Source organism: Typopeltis vanoorti, chromosome 4 (assembly GCF_054136105.1).
Source record: "Typopeltis vanoorti isolate ZY-2024b chromosome 4, IOZ_Tvanoo_1.0, whole genome shotgun sequence".
Classification (NCBI taxonomy): Eukaryota; Metazoa; Arthropoda; class Arachnida; order Uropygi; family Thelyphonidae; genus Typopeltis; species Typopeltis vanoorti.
In genome coordinates, this window is record NC_143552.1 from 17035193 (window position 1) to 17053818 (window position 18626).

Sequence of the window (18626 nt, forward strand, 5' to 3'; positions counted from 1 at the left end):
CCTGACTTGGCATTAGTTTCTTCTATTAAGATGTAACTAAACTAAAAAAAAAAATGCATTTTTTTTTTTTTTTTTAGTTTAGGGGAACAGGAGAACACGCATACAAGTGACATACAAAAAATCTATCATGACCAATAGTTTTTTTTTTATATTTTTTTATTGGTTTCATAAGATGGTGACATATCTCCCTGTCTGGGTCTCATGACCATTGTATCACCATATGCTAATTAATTAAATGATCTGTACTTGTACTCAGTTACGCTTTTTTAAAAAAATCTATTATTATTATTCCAAGATCCCCACGGAGTCAAAGACTCATCACGGGAGTCTCCTTTGTCATACACACAGCTCATCATGCCATGTCTTAAATACATTCAAATTCTCAGTAGACGCCACACTCTCAGACAAGGGATTCCAATCATTCAAACTGTTCATTAAACTAAGAGGAAATTCTTCTTAGTTTAATAAACATCTCAAAATAATAATAATAATTAATGGAAACATTGATTTTCCTTGTCAAGAGAAATCAAGAATCTAGTCACAATGAAATAGTGAGGCCACTCTACAACAAAAGAAGCGCATGTGCATTAATCTTGGAAAATTAAGAGATTTTTTAAACTTTAATATTTAGCAGGATGATGATCTTCACATATTTAATTCATGTTAAAAAGAATATTATCAAAAAATTTCGTTTTCAAATAAATATGAAACATTTAATGATACTTACGTGACAGAATCATAAAATGTTGGCTCTGATTCTTGAGGATGAGAATATGATTTTCTATATGGCCGACTTGCTGTTCCTGTTGTAGTGGTTCGGAATTTTTTGCCATCAGATCCTTCTTCAGTTTCCTCATTACCACTACCATCGCTAATTGAAATTAATGGGTTGGGACGAGGAACAACACTAGGACTAGGAGGATAATGACTAGCAGAAATTTGTTGTTGTTGTGTTGTCTGATCAAGTTCATTTATACTGTTTTCACTACCATAATGACTACTATACTGAACATTGCGACAAAGAGCATCATACACCATAAGTGAACCTACACTATCACCTACAATAATTACCTGCAAAAAGAAAACAAGTATGTTCATTTTACTTCAGAACATGAAAGGTTTACATTTAAAAACTTATATCATGCATTGAAACAAATATTAAATTGTGAATTTAAATACACATCAGTTTACTTTTTATAACTTAATCATAAAAAATATTATTATTTTTAGGGGTATTTCCATGGAGTCAGTAGAATCATTGCAGGAGACTCAAACTATCAAAACAATATTTATCATATCTCTTCTTGAATTCATTTACAGAAGAAGAACCGACAACTGAGTCGGGCAATGTATTCCACTCATTCAGCACCCTCCAGGCAAAAAACCTCATTCTCACACCCTTGTTAACCACACTTTTCCTTAATTTCCAAGGATGACCTCTTGTTCTTCCATCACTATCACACAGGCGGAAACATTTCCCTTGCATCAATCTTATAAAAGCCTTTTAGTAATTTAAATGTTTCTATCATATCCCCTCTTCTCTGCCTATCAACCAATCTCTGCAATCCACAAGCTCTCAATCTATCAATGTAGGGAGCATTTTTTACATCACTCACCAACTTAGTCACTCTCCTCTGAACCCCTCTCCACAAGATAAAGTATTATCTTCCTTTATTACAGGAAACTGGTTGATCAAATGGTTAATGTACTTACTCTTCAACCAATCAGACCACAAGTTCAAATTCTGCCACAGGCATAGATATCTGTGAATGTCATTTGGTGGGATATGAATTTCATCATCCTGTATGAAATCAATGCCCTGCTTAATGGAAGGCATGAAGTGGCTTGAAAAAAGTTCTATGTTTGGTCTCTAGAACAGGCTTCCCAGATTAAAGATACATAAATAAATGCAAAAAAAAAAAAAAAAAAAAAAAAAATTAAACAAATAAAAAGAATAATAAATAAATAAAAGCATCTAGTTTACCCATTGTGCTTAGATGCTATAGGTTTACATGATATTTTATAGAAAAATGCCATGGAAGTCACATTAAAAAAAAATAATAATAATAAATAAAATATTCCCTATACTCTAACAACGCAAGTGCTCCAGTGAAAAATACCTTTGCTGCTCGTAGACAGGATCTGGGTTTGAATCTCACTATGGCATGATTGTGAAAGAAATAACTTCAATAGTAATGTCAAAAATCTGATGAACCTCTGCCCAGAATCCAGATATAAAAAGATAATTCCTGCTTTCTGGAGTAGGATTACTGTATTATCTAACTCTTGGTCAAAGATAATTTATGCAAATTCACAAAAGACTGCTGGGCTATCAGTAAAAACCTTCTCTAGAGATTAAACATAGAACATTTTCAAGCCAGTTAGAATATCCTTATATATGCTAATTCTAGTCCCTATTCAGTCAATACACTCCTTCCATTCCTGAAATGGGTAGCAATACTTCGGCATCTTGCAGAGATAGTCTAGTCTTCTTCTTCCCATAGTCCAAAATATGACTACTGGGTAAATATCAAGAAATATTCTCTTCACAGAATACTTTCACTCAAGCCTTGACTGGCTCTTACCTTTCAGGTCGCTACTATAAGTTTTGCAAAGCATGATCAACTTTCTTGCTTGGAGAGTGGTGAATATGAGGAATAGATCATTTTGAGTGCTTTATAAGTACATCAGTTTAGAGAGCGGTATGATAGGCATTATGTAAATAATAGTAAGTCAGGAACACAATGCCTCTTTAGACTCCGCGGAGATCTTCTTCTTCTCATAGTCCACAAAATTAAATAATAAAGAAACACGTAAAAAAACAGTGTGATATCTTTAATTAGTAAAAGGACAAATATCTTGTACTACAATTAATAGTACATCTTCAGTGTCTGTTACAGTAATAGGAATGGAATACAAGCAAAACATTCGGTAGATCACCTATTAAAATACAATTGTTACCACGTGCTAGGAAATAATAGAAAATAACAAATTTAATCTATTAAGATAAATGTTTTTTTTACATAAGATAAAAGTCTCCCAGATCTCTGAGAGAGACAGACAGTCATTTCTATTTAAATTCAGTCAGTGTAAGATAGTTTCATAACTTTCTTTGAATAAGCGTTCATATTTGAATCTGCATCTATGGAGGAGAACAGCTTTATCCCACTGGACACTATGAGTAGAGTCAATACTGTGCTGCACCAGACCAGACTTCAGAGGTTTGTTATAATCAATATAATATTGATGTTCTTTTATTTTTTTTTTCCAAAGAACGGACAGTTTGTCCAAAATAAGAGACATCGCATTCGCAAGGTATTTGGTAAATACCAGCCAAAGATAGAGAAAACAGTTTATCATTTGTAGAAGGTAATAAAGAAGAAATTTTGTTGATAGGAATATATGTTGGAATCAACTGATACTTTTTCAGAATTCTACCTATAGGTTCTGAGATTCCTGGAATGTATGGAATAGGAACTCTGCAGACTGTTGAAGAAACTGTAGTTATTGGAACATAAGAGTCAAGTATCTGTTGGATTTGATTGGAGTTGTAATCATTTGATTCCATTAACTTTTTAATGATGAAAAGTTCTTGTTGTAAGATTATTGGAGAAGAGCAATCTTTATGTACTCTATGAATTAGAGATTTAAGAATGCTAAATTTTTGAGACATGTGGTGTGCAGACTTTTTGTGAATGTATCTGGCAGTAAATGTGGGTTTTCGAAAGACGCTTGTAGATAAGGTACCAGAAGACATTCTAGTAAGGAGGATGTCCAAAAATGGTAAAGTACTATGGAAAGAGAAAACTCTGGTACTTATATATAGATGCTCCTTCTATATATACTAATGTTGATATGCCTGAAACTCAAAACATCATCTGCACACTGCTTATAAATTACCAATTATCTCCTAGATATATCTTCTCTCTAATAATTGACTTAGTCTCTCCAAAAGTTCGTGGTATCAGTGAAACTTGGCTAACTGAGGAGGATGTTCTAACAGGGATAGAAATTGAAGGTTATGGCATATTTCAGCAGGACAGGGAATAGAAACATGGTAGTAGAGTGTTACTCAAGATAAGAGATGAATTGTGCACTGTCAGGGTGATGAATTTTCTCAGTGAAAATAACACTAATGGCTTTAGAGTATATGATGTGAGATAAATGTTTATAAGATAAGATATTTAGTGGGATGTTGCTACAGACCAGGATATATAATTGCTGATGAGCAGGAAATGTTTAGGCAAATTAGTCTGGCAAGTGAAAAGCAAGTGATCATTATGGGGGACTTTAAATATAGCACATTACTCTTGCTATAGTTAAAGAAATTCATAATGTCGCCCAATATAAAACTGGGCAGAGGAGACAGCTATAGCAGTAGGGACAACTGTCTTAATCATAAAATCAGAGGATCTGATTATGACCGAGATAACATACAATGCGTGTTCAAAAAAAGACCGAACTTTTCCTATAAGACTTTATTGCTCACTTTACAACATTTTAAGCACTGTCCCCCCTTCAAAGTAGTCCCCTCTACTGACAATACACCATTCCCAACGTTTCTTCCATTATTGGAATGCTTCCTGGAACACACTTTCTATGAGCTGTGCAGTTCTCTTATTGCATTTACTTGAATTTTCTCTATGGTTTGGCAACGCCATCCTTTCAAAGTGATTTTAAGTTTGGAAAACAGGAAAAAGTCTGCTAGGACTAAGTCTGAGGTATAGGGTGAATGGGACACAACGGATGTTGGATGTTTTGCCATATAACTGCAGATGAGGAGCAACGTGTGAGCAGATGCATTGTTGTGGTCCAACATCCAAGTGTGTTTTTCCCACAATTCAGGTTTCTTCCTGAGCACAGCATTCCTCAAACAAGTTTAAACTTCCTGATACAACTCTTTGTTTACCATCTGCCCACATGGTATAAATTCATAATGGACAATGCCTTTTCAATCAAAAAACACAACCAACATCACCTTGATCTTTGGCTGACTCATTCATCGATTCTTAAACCACTCATAGCACTGTGTTCAGCTAATAGTCCTCCCCGTAGGCTTGATTAGGCAATTGAAATCTCCCTGTAAAACTGTTGCCAAGTTTGCAGCAAAATTTCATGTGCACGCACGCTTTGTCACCAATCCGACGAACAGTTTGTGCATGTGCTCACTTTAGCAGATGTAACTTGACAACTGATGCTCATAGCAGAACGAGGCAAATGGCAGTATGTTGTCAAAACCTGCCGCTAGGTGTGCTCAGTAGCCCTAGTGAACTCTCTGTGCTGGTTGGTGCGCTATTTAAAAAGTTCAGTCTTTTTTTGAACACCCCCTCATACTTGCCCAAAGTCGGTGAAAGTGATCATGAAGTCCTGACTTGGAAGATGAATAGTCATGTGGAGGTATCGGAACAGAAGGATGTTATGTGGAATTATAAAACAGGATTCTATAAATGACTTAGAAATTGCTTGCAGAAGTTCAATGGATGAAAGAATTTGCATGGGTGATTATTATTATGATTCAGGTCTCCATTGAGTCAAAAGATTCATCGTGGGAGACTCATCCTAGAAAACACAAAGTCTATCACACCACTCCTTGAACTCATTGACCGTTCATGCTCTCACCACTCTATCAGGCAATGCATTTCACAGCTGACCAACCCACCATGCAAAGAAACCACTCCTCATTCTCTTGCTCACAGCTTCCTTTTGTAACTTCCAGGAATGGTCCTTTTTTTTCTTGCTCCTTCCCCATGTTTCACCAAATGAAAGAACTCAGTGTGAATCCCATAACTACCTCTGGACAGTTTAAAAGTGTTAATCACATCATCTCGCTTCCTTTCTATCTGCCAAATTCCACATTCCCTCAACCTGTCTTCATAATTAACATTGTACAGTCCTGATACCATCTTTGTTATCTGCCTCTGCACCTTTCCACAGTTAAATTATCCCCTTCAAATCATGGGGACTTCTTCAGAGCTTTGCATATAAATATAAACCTACAGGAAGAAGAAATCGTGGCTGTCCAAGATTAAGGTGGAAAGATCAACTTCATCTGTAGAGCAGGAACAGGACATAAAAAGCCTATACCTGAATTGCTCAGACGATGACGACGAAATTCTGGGGACCAAATTTGAGAACAATAGTCCAAGTGAGATCTGATTAGGGCTTTATACAATGGAATGACAACCCATTTATCTCTACAGTCACTGTCATTCACAATCATCACCCCAGATTCCATGCCTCCTCTACTTCCTTCAGTATAGTTCCTCCAGCAGAATATGCAGCTTCCCATCAGTTTATCCCAACTTCAAGACTACATTTTGTTGCATAACACCGATTTCCCCATTCATTTATCCATCTGCCCAGTTTATTCAAATTATCTTGCAGGCCTACCATGTCTGCACTATTAATAATCACCCTTTCCAGCTTCATATCATCTGCAAACAAATGAATATCTCCTCTACAATCCATTGACAATGTCATTGATATAAAGGTTAAGCAGTACAGGTCTCAGTACTGAGCCCCGTGGGACCCCCACTTGTAACTTTTTGCCTCCTTGATATTTTCCCCCCATACACAACTCTCTGATACCTATCAGATAGCCAATCCTGAATTTAGTTCACTAACCTGACATCTAAACTGTGCTACAACTTAAATATCAGCTTATCACGTGGTACCCTGTCAAATGCCTTTGTAAAATCCAAAAAAATTGCAGAATATGCCTTTCCCTCTTCAATCGCTCTTGTCACTTTATTATAAAAAGAAATCATATTACTGAAGCAAGAGTGCTCCTTAAATCCATGTTGACTCTCACAGATAACATTATCCTCGTCTGTCCAATGCTGTATATGGCCCCTCACTAATTTCTCCAAGATCTTAACAACTACTGATGAAACAAACTGATCTATAATTTGACATTTCCTGTCTGCTACCACCCTTATGTAATGCCACTATTTTACCCTCGTTCCACTCCTTCGGTACCTTTTCCAGAGTTTCATTAAAAAGCCAGGTCAATGGAGTGTCAGCTCTATAGCACATTATCTCAAAACCTGTGGTGAAATCCCATCCAGTCCCACTGCTTTACTGACATCCAAAGAAGATAAAGCAATATGGAGTCAAAGATAACAAAAGGAATAAAAGGAGAATTGCAGGGAAAAAAAAAAAGATTATGGAAGGCATATAAAGAGAGAGGCAGAGCAGTTGAATGAGGAATATAAAGCTCATGCTAGGTGAGTGACTAGTATTGTAAAGAGAGGAAAATTCAAATATGAGAGGAGACTGGCACTACAATCCAAGAAGAATACCAAGGAGTTTTTTTGCTATGTAGCAACTGGGAGTAAAAATGATAGTGGATGGATTATCATGCTGTGTGCAGATGGGAATTGCATGAACAAAGCAGATGACATAGTTGAGGTATTTAATGATCACTTTATTAGAGTGTTCTATCCTGGTACTACATACTTTATTCTTAGAGGGATAATCAGTGGTGAAGTGTTAGAAGTGAAGGAGGAGGATGTATTATGAATACTGAATATGTAAAATGTTAAAAAGGCAGGTGGGCCTATATGAAATTTCACCATGTGTTTTAAGGGAATATGCAATGGAACTGATTGTGCCATTAACTTGGCTGTTCAATGAAAGTCTTGCACCGCGGCAGGTTCCTAGAGAGTGGGAGGAGGGTTAGATAGTACATCAATTGCATAAGGATGATGGTAGAATAGAGGTATCAAACTATAGGCCTGTTTGCATTTCTTCTTCTTAAGTTGTTAACATTTTGGAGAAATCGGTATCAACTCTATACAGAATTGTGATGATGATGAGGGTAATATTACTTTATGCAGGCAGGGGTGGATCTGTTCAAGGGCACTCTTGTTACCTTTTACAAAAGACTAACAAGATCAGTGGATACGGATACACTGTCATGTTCTTGGATATTTCCAAGGTATTTGACAGGGTACCACATGATACGTTGATTTTTAAGTTGCATCATATAGGTTTGGATATCAGAGAGTTGTATATGGGGGAACAGTATCAGGGAAAAGGATGGTTACAAGTGGAGTTTCGCAAGGTTGAGTCCCAAAACCATTGTTGTTCAATCCTTATGTCAATGATATTGTTACAGGACTACAAGGAGATGTTTGCAAGTGATGTGAAGCTTGGAAGGGTTATTAAGTAACAGTGCTGGTGTTTTGGCTCTTGAAAAGGATTTGAATAATCTGGAAGGGTGGGCAAATGAATGTGGGTTTCAGTTTAATGCAACTAAATGTAAGGTTTTAAACTTTGGCATCCACAGATGGGATGCTTCATACTCAATTGATGGAGTTATACTGGAAGACATAGAGGAAGCAAAGGATCTTGGGGTGATTGTGAATAGAGATGTGATGTTCTAAGAACACATTGTGAAGACATCTCAAAGAAATGTAGCAATGTTGAGGAGAACATTAACCACGAGAGAGAAAAGTATGCCGGTCCAATTGTATAAAGCTTTGATCAGACCACATGTGGATTTCAGTTCTCTGATCTGGTCAACAGGATTTGAAGGGAATGAAATAACCTTGGAGATTGTGCAGAGATGGATAACAACAATGATATCAGGACTTGACAAATTGATTATGAGGACAGACTGAGTGCATGCAGACTGCACAGTTTGGTGGATAGAAGCAAAGTTCAGGGAAGGGAGGGAATATGATCAAGAATTTAATCTGTTTAAAGGTTATTATCGTATTAACACTGAGGAGATTTTTCATATGGTAGAATGAGTGAAAGGAACAAGGTCAAGAGGCCATCCCTGAAAGTTGAAAAAAGAGGTGGTGAGTAAAAGGGTAAGTTTTTTGCATGGAGTAACTTTGTAAGTTTTTTGTAAGAGCATGGAAAGCATTGTCTGAGAGGTGGGGGGGGGGGTGAACATGCAGACTGTGGAATATTTTAAGGAATGGTATGACAGACTTTGTATCTCAAAGCGTTGACCTCCCATGATGAGTCTTGTGACCCCCCACAGAGGTCAGGGAAAAACAATAATAAAACTAATAACCTAGGCCTTCTAATAATAATTTTTCCATTTACAGAAAACCAACACACACAGAAAGATACCTTGATAAACAATCACATCATCATCCAGTCCAACAGTATGGCATTTTAAAAATATGTACACACACACAGCCAGAGCCATTTGTTCTAACGATACAGCTCTGTCCACAGAACTCAAATATCTGCACCATATGTTCTTGGCCAATGGCTACAATTCCTACAAAATAGATAAAATACTACATAGCCATATTACCCCTCTCTCCCTTCCCTAATACACAGGAACACAACATTACCATCTCTATTCCCTATGTCAGAGGTACATCAGAAAAGATAGCCAAAGTACTAATGAAACATGGCCTTCGCCTACTATGGGAAAACAGGAAGATCAGTTAACATCCACCTGGAAGAACATAAAAAATACATTCGTTACTATTATTATGGCAAGTCAGGACTGGCACACCACACTTTAAACACCCCTTCACACAGGATTAGATGGAAAAAACCGAATGTGCTATTTAGAAGTCGTTACAGATCTGAAAGATTATTTTTTGAGTCAGCCATGACTTTGAAGAATTCTCCTAACCCTGAAAAATATGGTTGCATTAATTTGCCAAAAATTTGGGAGACTGTTATCTTAAGAGCAACTCCCACATATAGCAGTAATGTTTTTTTTTTTTTTTTTTTTTTTTTTCCAACATTAAATGGTGGCAAAGTAGGACTTTAGATCTTTTGTCCATTATAATTGCATTGCTTCACTTGCTCACTGTCACATATACAAGCTGTGTTGGGCTCTGATAATGCTGATTTGAAATTCAGCGAAGTATAAGCAATTAATAAAACATCTATTAATAAAATTGTTTGCATTGTTAATACCGTTAAAAATAAGTGATGAATAACCGTTATGGTGAATAACAATAAGTTGTTATTCATCTTTATAAGGCCTTGCCCACATCTGGATTACTGTGCTCAAGTCTGGTCCCCTGGGTTTCTTGGGGATGAGGAAGCAGTGGAAAGGATTCAGAGACAAGTGACCAAGATGGTGAGTGGTCTGTGGAATGTTCCCTGAGGACAGATTGAGAGTGTATGGATTGCAGAAGTTGGTTGATAGGAGAAAAAGAGAGGATATGATAGAAACATTTAAGTTCCTTAAAGAGTTTTATAGGACAGATGTAGGGGAAATGTTTTATCACTTGGCTAGAGGGACAAGAACAAGCAGTCATCCCTGGAAGTTGAATAAAGGTGTAATTAGTAGGAATGTGAGGACTGGATTTTTTGCTTGGAGAGTGGTGAATGAATGGAATGGACTGCCAGAGTCAGTTGTGAGTGCTTTCTCTGTTAATGGGTTCAAGGAGAGGTATGATAGATTGCGTCTTCTGCGATAGGTCTTTGGACTCCATGGAGGTACCCGAATAATAATAATAATAATGGGATGCAAAGTATACACTTGGTGGGGAAACTTTAAAGGAGGTAGAGGAAATGAGAGATTTGGGAGTGGTGGTGGAACAAAGACCTGAAATTCAGGTGTCACATTGCATGAGTTGGGAAGACATCACATTGGATAATGGCAATGATGCAGAGGAACCTGACGTGCAGAAATAAAGAGGTTATGATCACTCCTCACATGGATTACTGTATACACAAATCTGGTTGCCAGATTTTCATGGAGATGAGGATATGTTTCAAAGGGTTCAGAGAAGATTCAAAAAAGTGGTTAGTGGTCTTTGGAATGTGGAGCACTAGGACACATTGAGAGAATGTATATTGCAAATCCTTGTGAATGAACAGGAGAAGAGGGGAGGAGTTGATATGATTGAGTCATATATAAGCTACTCAGAGGTTGTTATAAGGTTGACATGGAAGAGATTTTTCATAGAATGAGAGAAGGTGTAGAACAAGAGGCCATCGCTGGAAGCTGTATAAAGAGAGTATGAGCAGAGGAATGAGGAGCAGGTTCTTTAAATGGAGAGTGGTTGGTGAGTAGAATGCATTGCCTGAGTGTGTTGTGTATATAGACACACTGAATCATTTTAAGGCATGGTTGGATTAGCATTGTATGCAAAGTGTGTGCAAAGTTACCTTCCAGAATTAGTCTCTGACTCCATGGAGGTCAGATGTTAATAATAATTCATCTTTCCAGTATTGATTTTTTTATTCTCAGTTTTATTGACAATTTCTACACCGTTATCAATACCTTATGCTCAGCACTTTTAAATATATATCATCTCAGTTCTGTTAAGTCTTGTAGAAATGTTATTTCTCATCTTTACCTTCGAAAAATTTTCTGCAGTTATATCAAATTAATATCCTTTAATTAAAAACTTCCATTAACTTTTACCTCTTTTAACCTAGCTGTTAGTAAAAGGGTCCACTGCACTGCATAATGCTTCCCCCCCCCATCATCAAATTCCTGACAGGTACTTTCAAAGGATGTACAGGATAGTATGATAGGACCACATGAAAAACTTATATCATTACGAACTTTCTATTAACAATTATTATTATTATACAGGCCTCCATGGAGTCAAAAGACTCATCATGGGAGGTCCTTCCTAAGAAACACAAAGTCTGTCAAGACTCATTGAGGGGGGGGGTCCCCCCAAGAAACACAAAGACTATCATACCACTCCTTAAACTCATTGACCATTCTCACTCTCACCACTCCATCAGGCAACGCATTCCATGGTTCAACCACCCTCCATGAAAAGAAAGCACTCCTCACCCTCTTGCTCACGGTTTCCTTTCGTAACTTCCAGGGATGGCCTCTTGTCATCATTCCTTCGCTCTGTTCAACCAAGCGAAAGAACTCCCCAGTCAACCCTGGGGAGTTCTTTTCAATTCTCCACCTTTCAACAGTTTAAAAAAATCTCAATCATATCACCTCTCCTTCTTCTATCCACCAAACCATAACCTAACATTGTACAGTCATGAAACTATCTTTGTACCCTTTCCCACAGTTAATTTACCCCCTTCAAATCCTGGAGACCAAATCTGAGAACAATAGTCTAAGTGTGGTCTGATCAGAGTCATACAATGGAATGATAACCCTTTTATCTCTGCAGGTCAGTGACCTTCTCATTATTGCAGCAATCCTCTGTGTTACCTTCACCACCTTTGCAATATGTCCCCTAAATTTCAGCTTTCTATCAATCATCAATCCCAGATCTCTTGTCTCCCCTACTTCCTCCAGTATAACACCTCCCACAGAGTATGCAGCATCCCATCGATGTTTCCCAAACATTTCCCAGACCTTCAGGGCGTGCAGGCCATATGTGCAATGTGTGCAACGCATACAGAGGAGGAAAAACTTTAAGAAAACGTTTTTTCAAAGTGATTTTTTTATTGGAGGAGGGAAGGGGGATAGGGGCACCAACTAAAGTTTTGAACACAGGCGCTGGACACTACTGGCTATCGGGCGCCAACTAAAGTTTTGAACACAGGCGCCAGACACTACTGGCTATAGGGGCACCAGCTAAAGTTTTGCACACAGGCACCGGAAACTACTGGCATGCCCCTGCAAACCTTACATTTTGCTGCATTAAACCGACACCCTCCAAAATTTCCCTCCAAATCAAGCAGTTATCGGTCAAAACTCAAAATTATCAGATCTATTTCTGTCTTCTAAGGCACTTTTTACTGTATTAGCCCACCTATATCTTGGACTTACTCTCAACCTGGAAGAGACTTGTTTTGCTAATCTTAACGCTTCCATTCTGTTTCAGTTACCATACTTCCTGAGATTAGCTCTGCTAACACATCCTGGATGCTAACAGTGTCAAGTTCTTTCCTAATATCTTCATTTTTGATATGATATTCATGCCTCTAATCTTTCTCAGGACTCTCATATCTGTGGTCTCTAATCCTTGGTCAAGTGTTTTATTTCTAACCCAGCTCATAGATCCACAAGTTAAAATTGGTTTGAACAATGTCTTGTATACTGCTAATTTAGTATTTTGACTAATTTCTCACTTATTCCATATAAATTTATTCAGCTGATATCCTACCATAACCAGCTTTGTTGATTCTGTTGTCTATATCCATATTTAATTTACCATCTTCACTAAAAATTGTGCCCTAAGTAGCTGAAATGTTTTACTTGTTCCCTCAGTTCTCCATTCAATGCAGTTGATATTTTCAATGTTCCTGCTTATGTTCATTGTCTTTGTCATGTTATTGCTGATTTCCATACTGCATTTATTACAACAGTTATTCAATTTAGTCAGGGCATCTGCAGACTTGTACTGGATTTATTTAAAAGTATAACATCATCTGCATAAAGTAAAAAATACGTCCATTTTGATATCAGGTTTAAAAACAACTTAGCTTCATAATGTGATCTATATGGATAATGAATAACAGAGGGTATAATGTCCATCCTTGTCTGATACCAGACAGAATTAACATCAAGACATCATCCTGTACTTCCTTCAATTCTAACTGCTGATTTTCAACTCAAATAAAGACTAAATATTGCTTGATATAATGCCCCATTGACACCATATGACTGTAGTTCCTTCTCGTAGACAGGCTTATACGTTGGTTATGCATTATTAAAACACTTAAGGAATTGAACAACGTAGTTAAGGATATAAATTAAATTAAACTTTAATAAATATTTTCCGATATTTCGGCAATGTCACGTTGCCATCTTCTAAAGGAACTTACAAAAAAAGTTACATGCACGTAGGCACTACAACACAGAAACTGGGAATGAAGAGATGAAGCTATTGTTCTCCTAACAGTCCAGATGGTGCCCAAGGAGATACAATCGCACGGAAGGCCCGCCAATACGGTAAATTGAAATTGAAGCTGTCTAGACAATTAAATCGTCTAGCGTTCCTGAAACGCTGCCGGGATAATAAAGTAATCCCGAACTGTGTAAAATTTAAGCACCGGTTTGTGTCACAAAAAGCTTTCCGAATATATAACCGCGCTAGCTACGCGAACAAATCACCGCCACGCAGTCGCTCTTAGCGGACATTAACGAAGCTATTCGTGCCGTCGAAGATGAGCTTTCGTGCACTTTGAACAACGAACTTTGGTCGATTTTACATGACATCTCATGTACCGCTGCCGAAAAAGAATTTAAAAAAATACGAGGCCGACAGATGAAAAAGTTCGAGAAATTAAAAAAGAACTCTACTGTCCTTCCAAAACCTGCTACCAACACAGTAATCAACCAAGCCTGAAGCACTCAACGCACTGTCACGTGGACACAACTTCGCCATTGCTCCCAATAAAATACCTAGTGAGGATATTATGATCCAGATCGAACGCGGAATCCGCCACCTTCCACATCAAGTCGCCAACAGTGTAAGACTGGATGTAGCCTGTGTCCTTTCCAAAGCAAGACCACCAAAAACCAACATATCAAACAAGGAATATAAAGCTCTACAGGAAATGAAGAATAATAAAGAATCAGTTATCACCAAAGCGGATAAGGGAAATGCAACTGTAGTACTTAACCAAAAGGACTACACAGGTAAGCTGAATGCTCTTCTATTAGATCGGGCCACTTACCTCCCTATCAATTACAATCCCACCAACTCTCAAATCAGAAAACTTCACAGGCTCCTTAAGAGAGTCACTGCTTGGCCTGTAGAAGTTACCAACAGATTAAAGCCGTTTAACTCTATACCCCCCCCCCCCCGTATTTACGGACTCCCAAAAATACACAAAGAAAATGTGCCATTACGTCCCATAGTGGATGGCATTGATTCCCCCACATACAAATTAGCTAAACATTTGGCCAAAGAGCTCACACACTATACTGGCAACACACCATCACACATAAAAAACTCAGCCCATTTCAAAGCCAGCATAGAAAACCTTACACTCCAACATACTGACATAATGGTCAGCTTTGATGTCTCCTCTTTATTTACAAATGTCCCACTCGAGGAAACTTTAGAGCTAATCCAAGCTAAATTTTCTCCCGAGATCTCAGCCTTACTTCAGTTCACAATGAACTCAGGCTATTTCGTGTGGCAGAGAAAATTCTACAAACAAATAGAGGGGACAGCCATGGGTTCACCACTCTCCCCACCCTTGGCCAATTTCTTTATGGAGACCTTGGAAGAAAAAGCCTTAGCCTCTGCCCCACAAAACCAACCGTATGGCTTCGCTACGTTGATGATGTGTTCGCTATTTGGCCACATGGCTCTGAAACACTTCTCTCCTTCTTAACACACTTAAACAACCAACACCCCAGGATCAAATTCACTCGGGGAAAAAGAGGAAAACAACAGCCTCCCTTTCCTAGACACACTAGTCACCCACCAGCCTAATGGATCCTTGGTTTTCTCAGTTTACAGAAAACCCACCCATACAGGCAGATACATTCACCAACAATCCCACCATCCCCCCTCACAACAATATGGAGTAGTGAAAACACTATACAACAGGGCTAAACTAATCTGTTCAAACGACTTGGCCCTAAACACTGAACTAAATCACATCCTCAACACTTTCTCAGCCAATGGCTACCCCCCCCCCCCCCAAAATCCAAAAAATATTAGAACCTACAAACCACAGATCCCCTCCCCCCGTCCACAACAAGGATTACTCTAAATCCATCACCATTCCCTACATCCGAGGCACCTCAGAAAAGATTACCAAAATCTTAAAAAAACATGACCTGACCTCCTGTTACAAACCTTACAGAAAATTGGCATCCCTTATCCGCTCCACTAAAGACCAACCACTTCCCCTAGACCTACCTGGTGTTTACCAGGTCCCTTGCAGTTGTAAACTGTCTTACTTTGGCCAAACAGGCAGGACAGCAAATATCAGAATTTCGGAACACAAGGACCACATCCGTTTTTCACAAATACAGTCATTCTGGACTTGCGGACCATGCTCTGGATACATGCCACAGAATACGTTGGAAGAAAGCTACAGTGATACACCATAGCAAATACAAATTTGAAAGACTCTTTATGGAATCAGCCTCAGCCCTAAGAAATTCTCCAAACCTCAACAAATTTGGTTGTATGCGACTGCCCCAAATTTGGGAGGCCTACATCAGCAGACCTTCAGCCCAACAGCCAAGAACACCTACTTAGCCTGCTAGAGGGCACCATCTGGACTGTTAGGAGAACAATAGCTTCATCTCTTCATTCCCAGTTTCTGTGTTGTAGTGCCTACGTGCACGTAATTTTTTTTGTAAGTTCCTTTAGAAGATGGCAACGTGACGTTGCCGAAATATCGAAAAAAAAAAAATATTTATTAAAGTTTAATTTAATTTATATCCTTAACTACGTTGTTCAATTCCTTAAGTGTTTTAATAACATATGACTGTAGTGTTTTTAATAGCTTTTCTCTTGGCCCCTTGTCATATGCCTTTTGCAGGTACACTGTTACACCTGATATCCTGAGAGTATAACATTCTCAGTTATCATGGTGTAACAAAAAAAATAAATAACATAAATAAAAACCCCTGCATAAAAGGAATAATTTAATTAATAAAATATTCTTGCATCCAGTATAAATTGAGTAAAATGTAAAGGTCTATTGTTTAGTTAAGATAACAAAAGAAAAAAATGTATTATGATGTATTATGACTAAACAAGGAATTTGTATTAAATAAGTAGCTAACTAAGAATTAATATAGTAATGCGATCAAGAATGAAAGAGTTAAGTGTATAAGTATAAAAGAATGAGTCATGAAATACGCTATGTAAGAAGCTACAGATTAAGCATTAAGTAGAATTCTGAGAAAAGATTTAAAAGGGGGTTAAGATAGAGGCTAACAAGAGAAATAACGGAATATCGCTTAGGGCCTATGCCCGGATAGAAACTTCATTACGAGTTGCCGATTAAAATGACGTATGGCGGCAAAATGCTACCCAATTGGTAGATAGACGGAAAACAAGTAGGAAGCGGGGGAAAAGAAGTAAGAAAGGGCGCCGTTAGGAGAGCAGCTATAAAAGGGTTGGTAACCCCCCCCTCGAGGCTGTTCGAAGAGTAGGCTCTTTTGGGTTTAGGAGAAGACGTTTAGATAGTCAAGGAGGCTTGAGGCCTTTTTGCCTTTTGCCAGAGGAGAAGAAACGTTTGGATAGTCGTGGTGGTTAGAGTTTGGTTTTCTAGTGGATTTCACGGTGTTCCTGAGTGGAGAGATATGACTTATATCCTCATGCCACAACAAGGAATCGAAGGTGAGCAGAAAAGCCATTCCCGTATTCCTATGTAGAAAGCGAAATATGCCATAAAGTCATAGGAACCTGTGAAAATATCGATGTCCTCGTTTCGGATAGTACAGCCGACGGAGCAGATGTTTATATAGCCCTGAATTGCAAGAAGTTATGCATGCAAGTTCGTTCAGTAGAAGGTAAAGGCCCGTAAGTGAAGCTAAAGAAAGGTATTGTGAAATTTGTCTTATGTTAACTAGAAGTTGTTTGTGATTGATACCATTGTCATAATACAGAACTGTTAAAGTGATTAGGGAGAAATTATAATAGGACTCTTATGTTATATTGAATTGAGTGCCTAATATATAGAAATTATATTAGGCACTCAATTTGATAGAGAGTGTTAAAAGTAAGCTAGCTAGTGTTGATAATTTGTGAATAATTAATTGTCCTAAGAATCTTGAGTGCCTAATATATTGTAAAAGGAAAGTTAATGACATAGTTGTGTGTTAATGAAGTAAATGGTTTTGTTAATATTGAGTTTGATTAGTGTGAATTGAGTAATCAAGTAGCCTGAGGAATTTGAATGCCTAGTGTGATGTGTAGAGAATCGGAATTGTCATAGGTATGTGCTAGAGTAGTTATTGATTTTGTTAGTGCACTTGAAGTTGAATAATCTAATAGTGTGTGGTAATCTGATTTGTCCATGTTATGTGAATTCATGTTTTGTATGAAATTTTGTGGAGGCATGATCGTAGTAACTTTTGTCGAATCATAGCCCATCTACTTGTATTAAGCTAATTTTAGTGTGTAAGTAATTTAGTTGAGTATTTTTGATATGTACCATGTTTAGAGAAATAATAAACCTTTTGTTTAATGATAAAAAAGTTGTCTGATATCGCTAATCCAATGCACCGCTTAGAAACATTCGAGCCTAATCACGCGGGGAATTAATGTTAAGAAACGGGGAAGTTTAAGGAATTAATGTTGAGTAACAAGAAATAGTGTCACGACTGCAATAGTTACACTTTCAGATATTTGAGTTCCTTTTCTCTGTTTATGTATAAAATATCTTAAACTAAATATCCCAAAGGGTGCAGTTAAAATACAAATACTAGGGATACTACGGGGAACAATAACTCAGATGTTAGTAGGAATTTTGGTGATGTCTTGAAAGTAGAAGTTAGAAGAATATAGACGAAGGCAATTTTAAGACAAACAAAATCGTAAGATAGAATAGGGACATAACAACACAAACCTTAAATACAGATCTTTGTCATATTCCCATGATTTTTCAAGTATTTGTCGTAAAGTCAAAATCTAATCCTTACAGCCTCTATTTGGCATGAATCCAGCTTGTTCTTCATCAAGCTTCCCTTCCACAAACCTTCTCAATCATTTTTCAGTATATTTGCATAAATTTTACCAGGAACACTCAGCAGGGAAATACCTCTGTAATTTTCACATTCAGCTTTA

At 37.7% G+C, this 18626-nt stretch overlaps 1 protein-coding gene across 1 annotated transcript in view; it reads right to left on the bottom strand.

The window, feature by feature from the left end:
- rdgB (retinal degeneration B) overlaps positions 1–18626 on the bottom strand; it is a 608184-nt gene that overhangs the window by 281931 nt on the left and 307627 nt on the right. Inside the window, exon 11 of the mRNA XM_090391630.1 lies at positions 728–1071. Coding sequence (XP_090247756.1) covers positions 728–1071 — 344 coding nt within the window. The remainder of the gene's footprint in view (positions 1–727; positions 1072–18626) is intronic.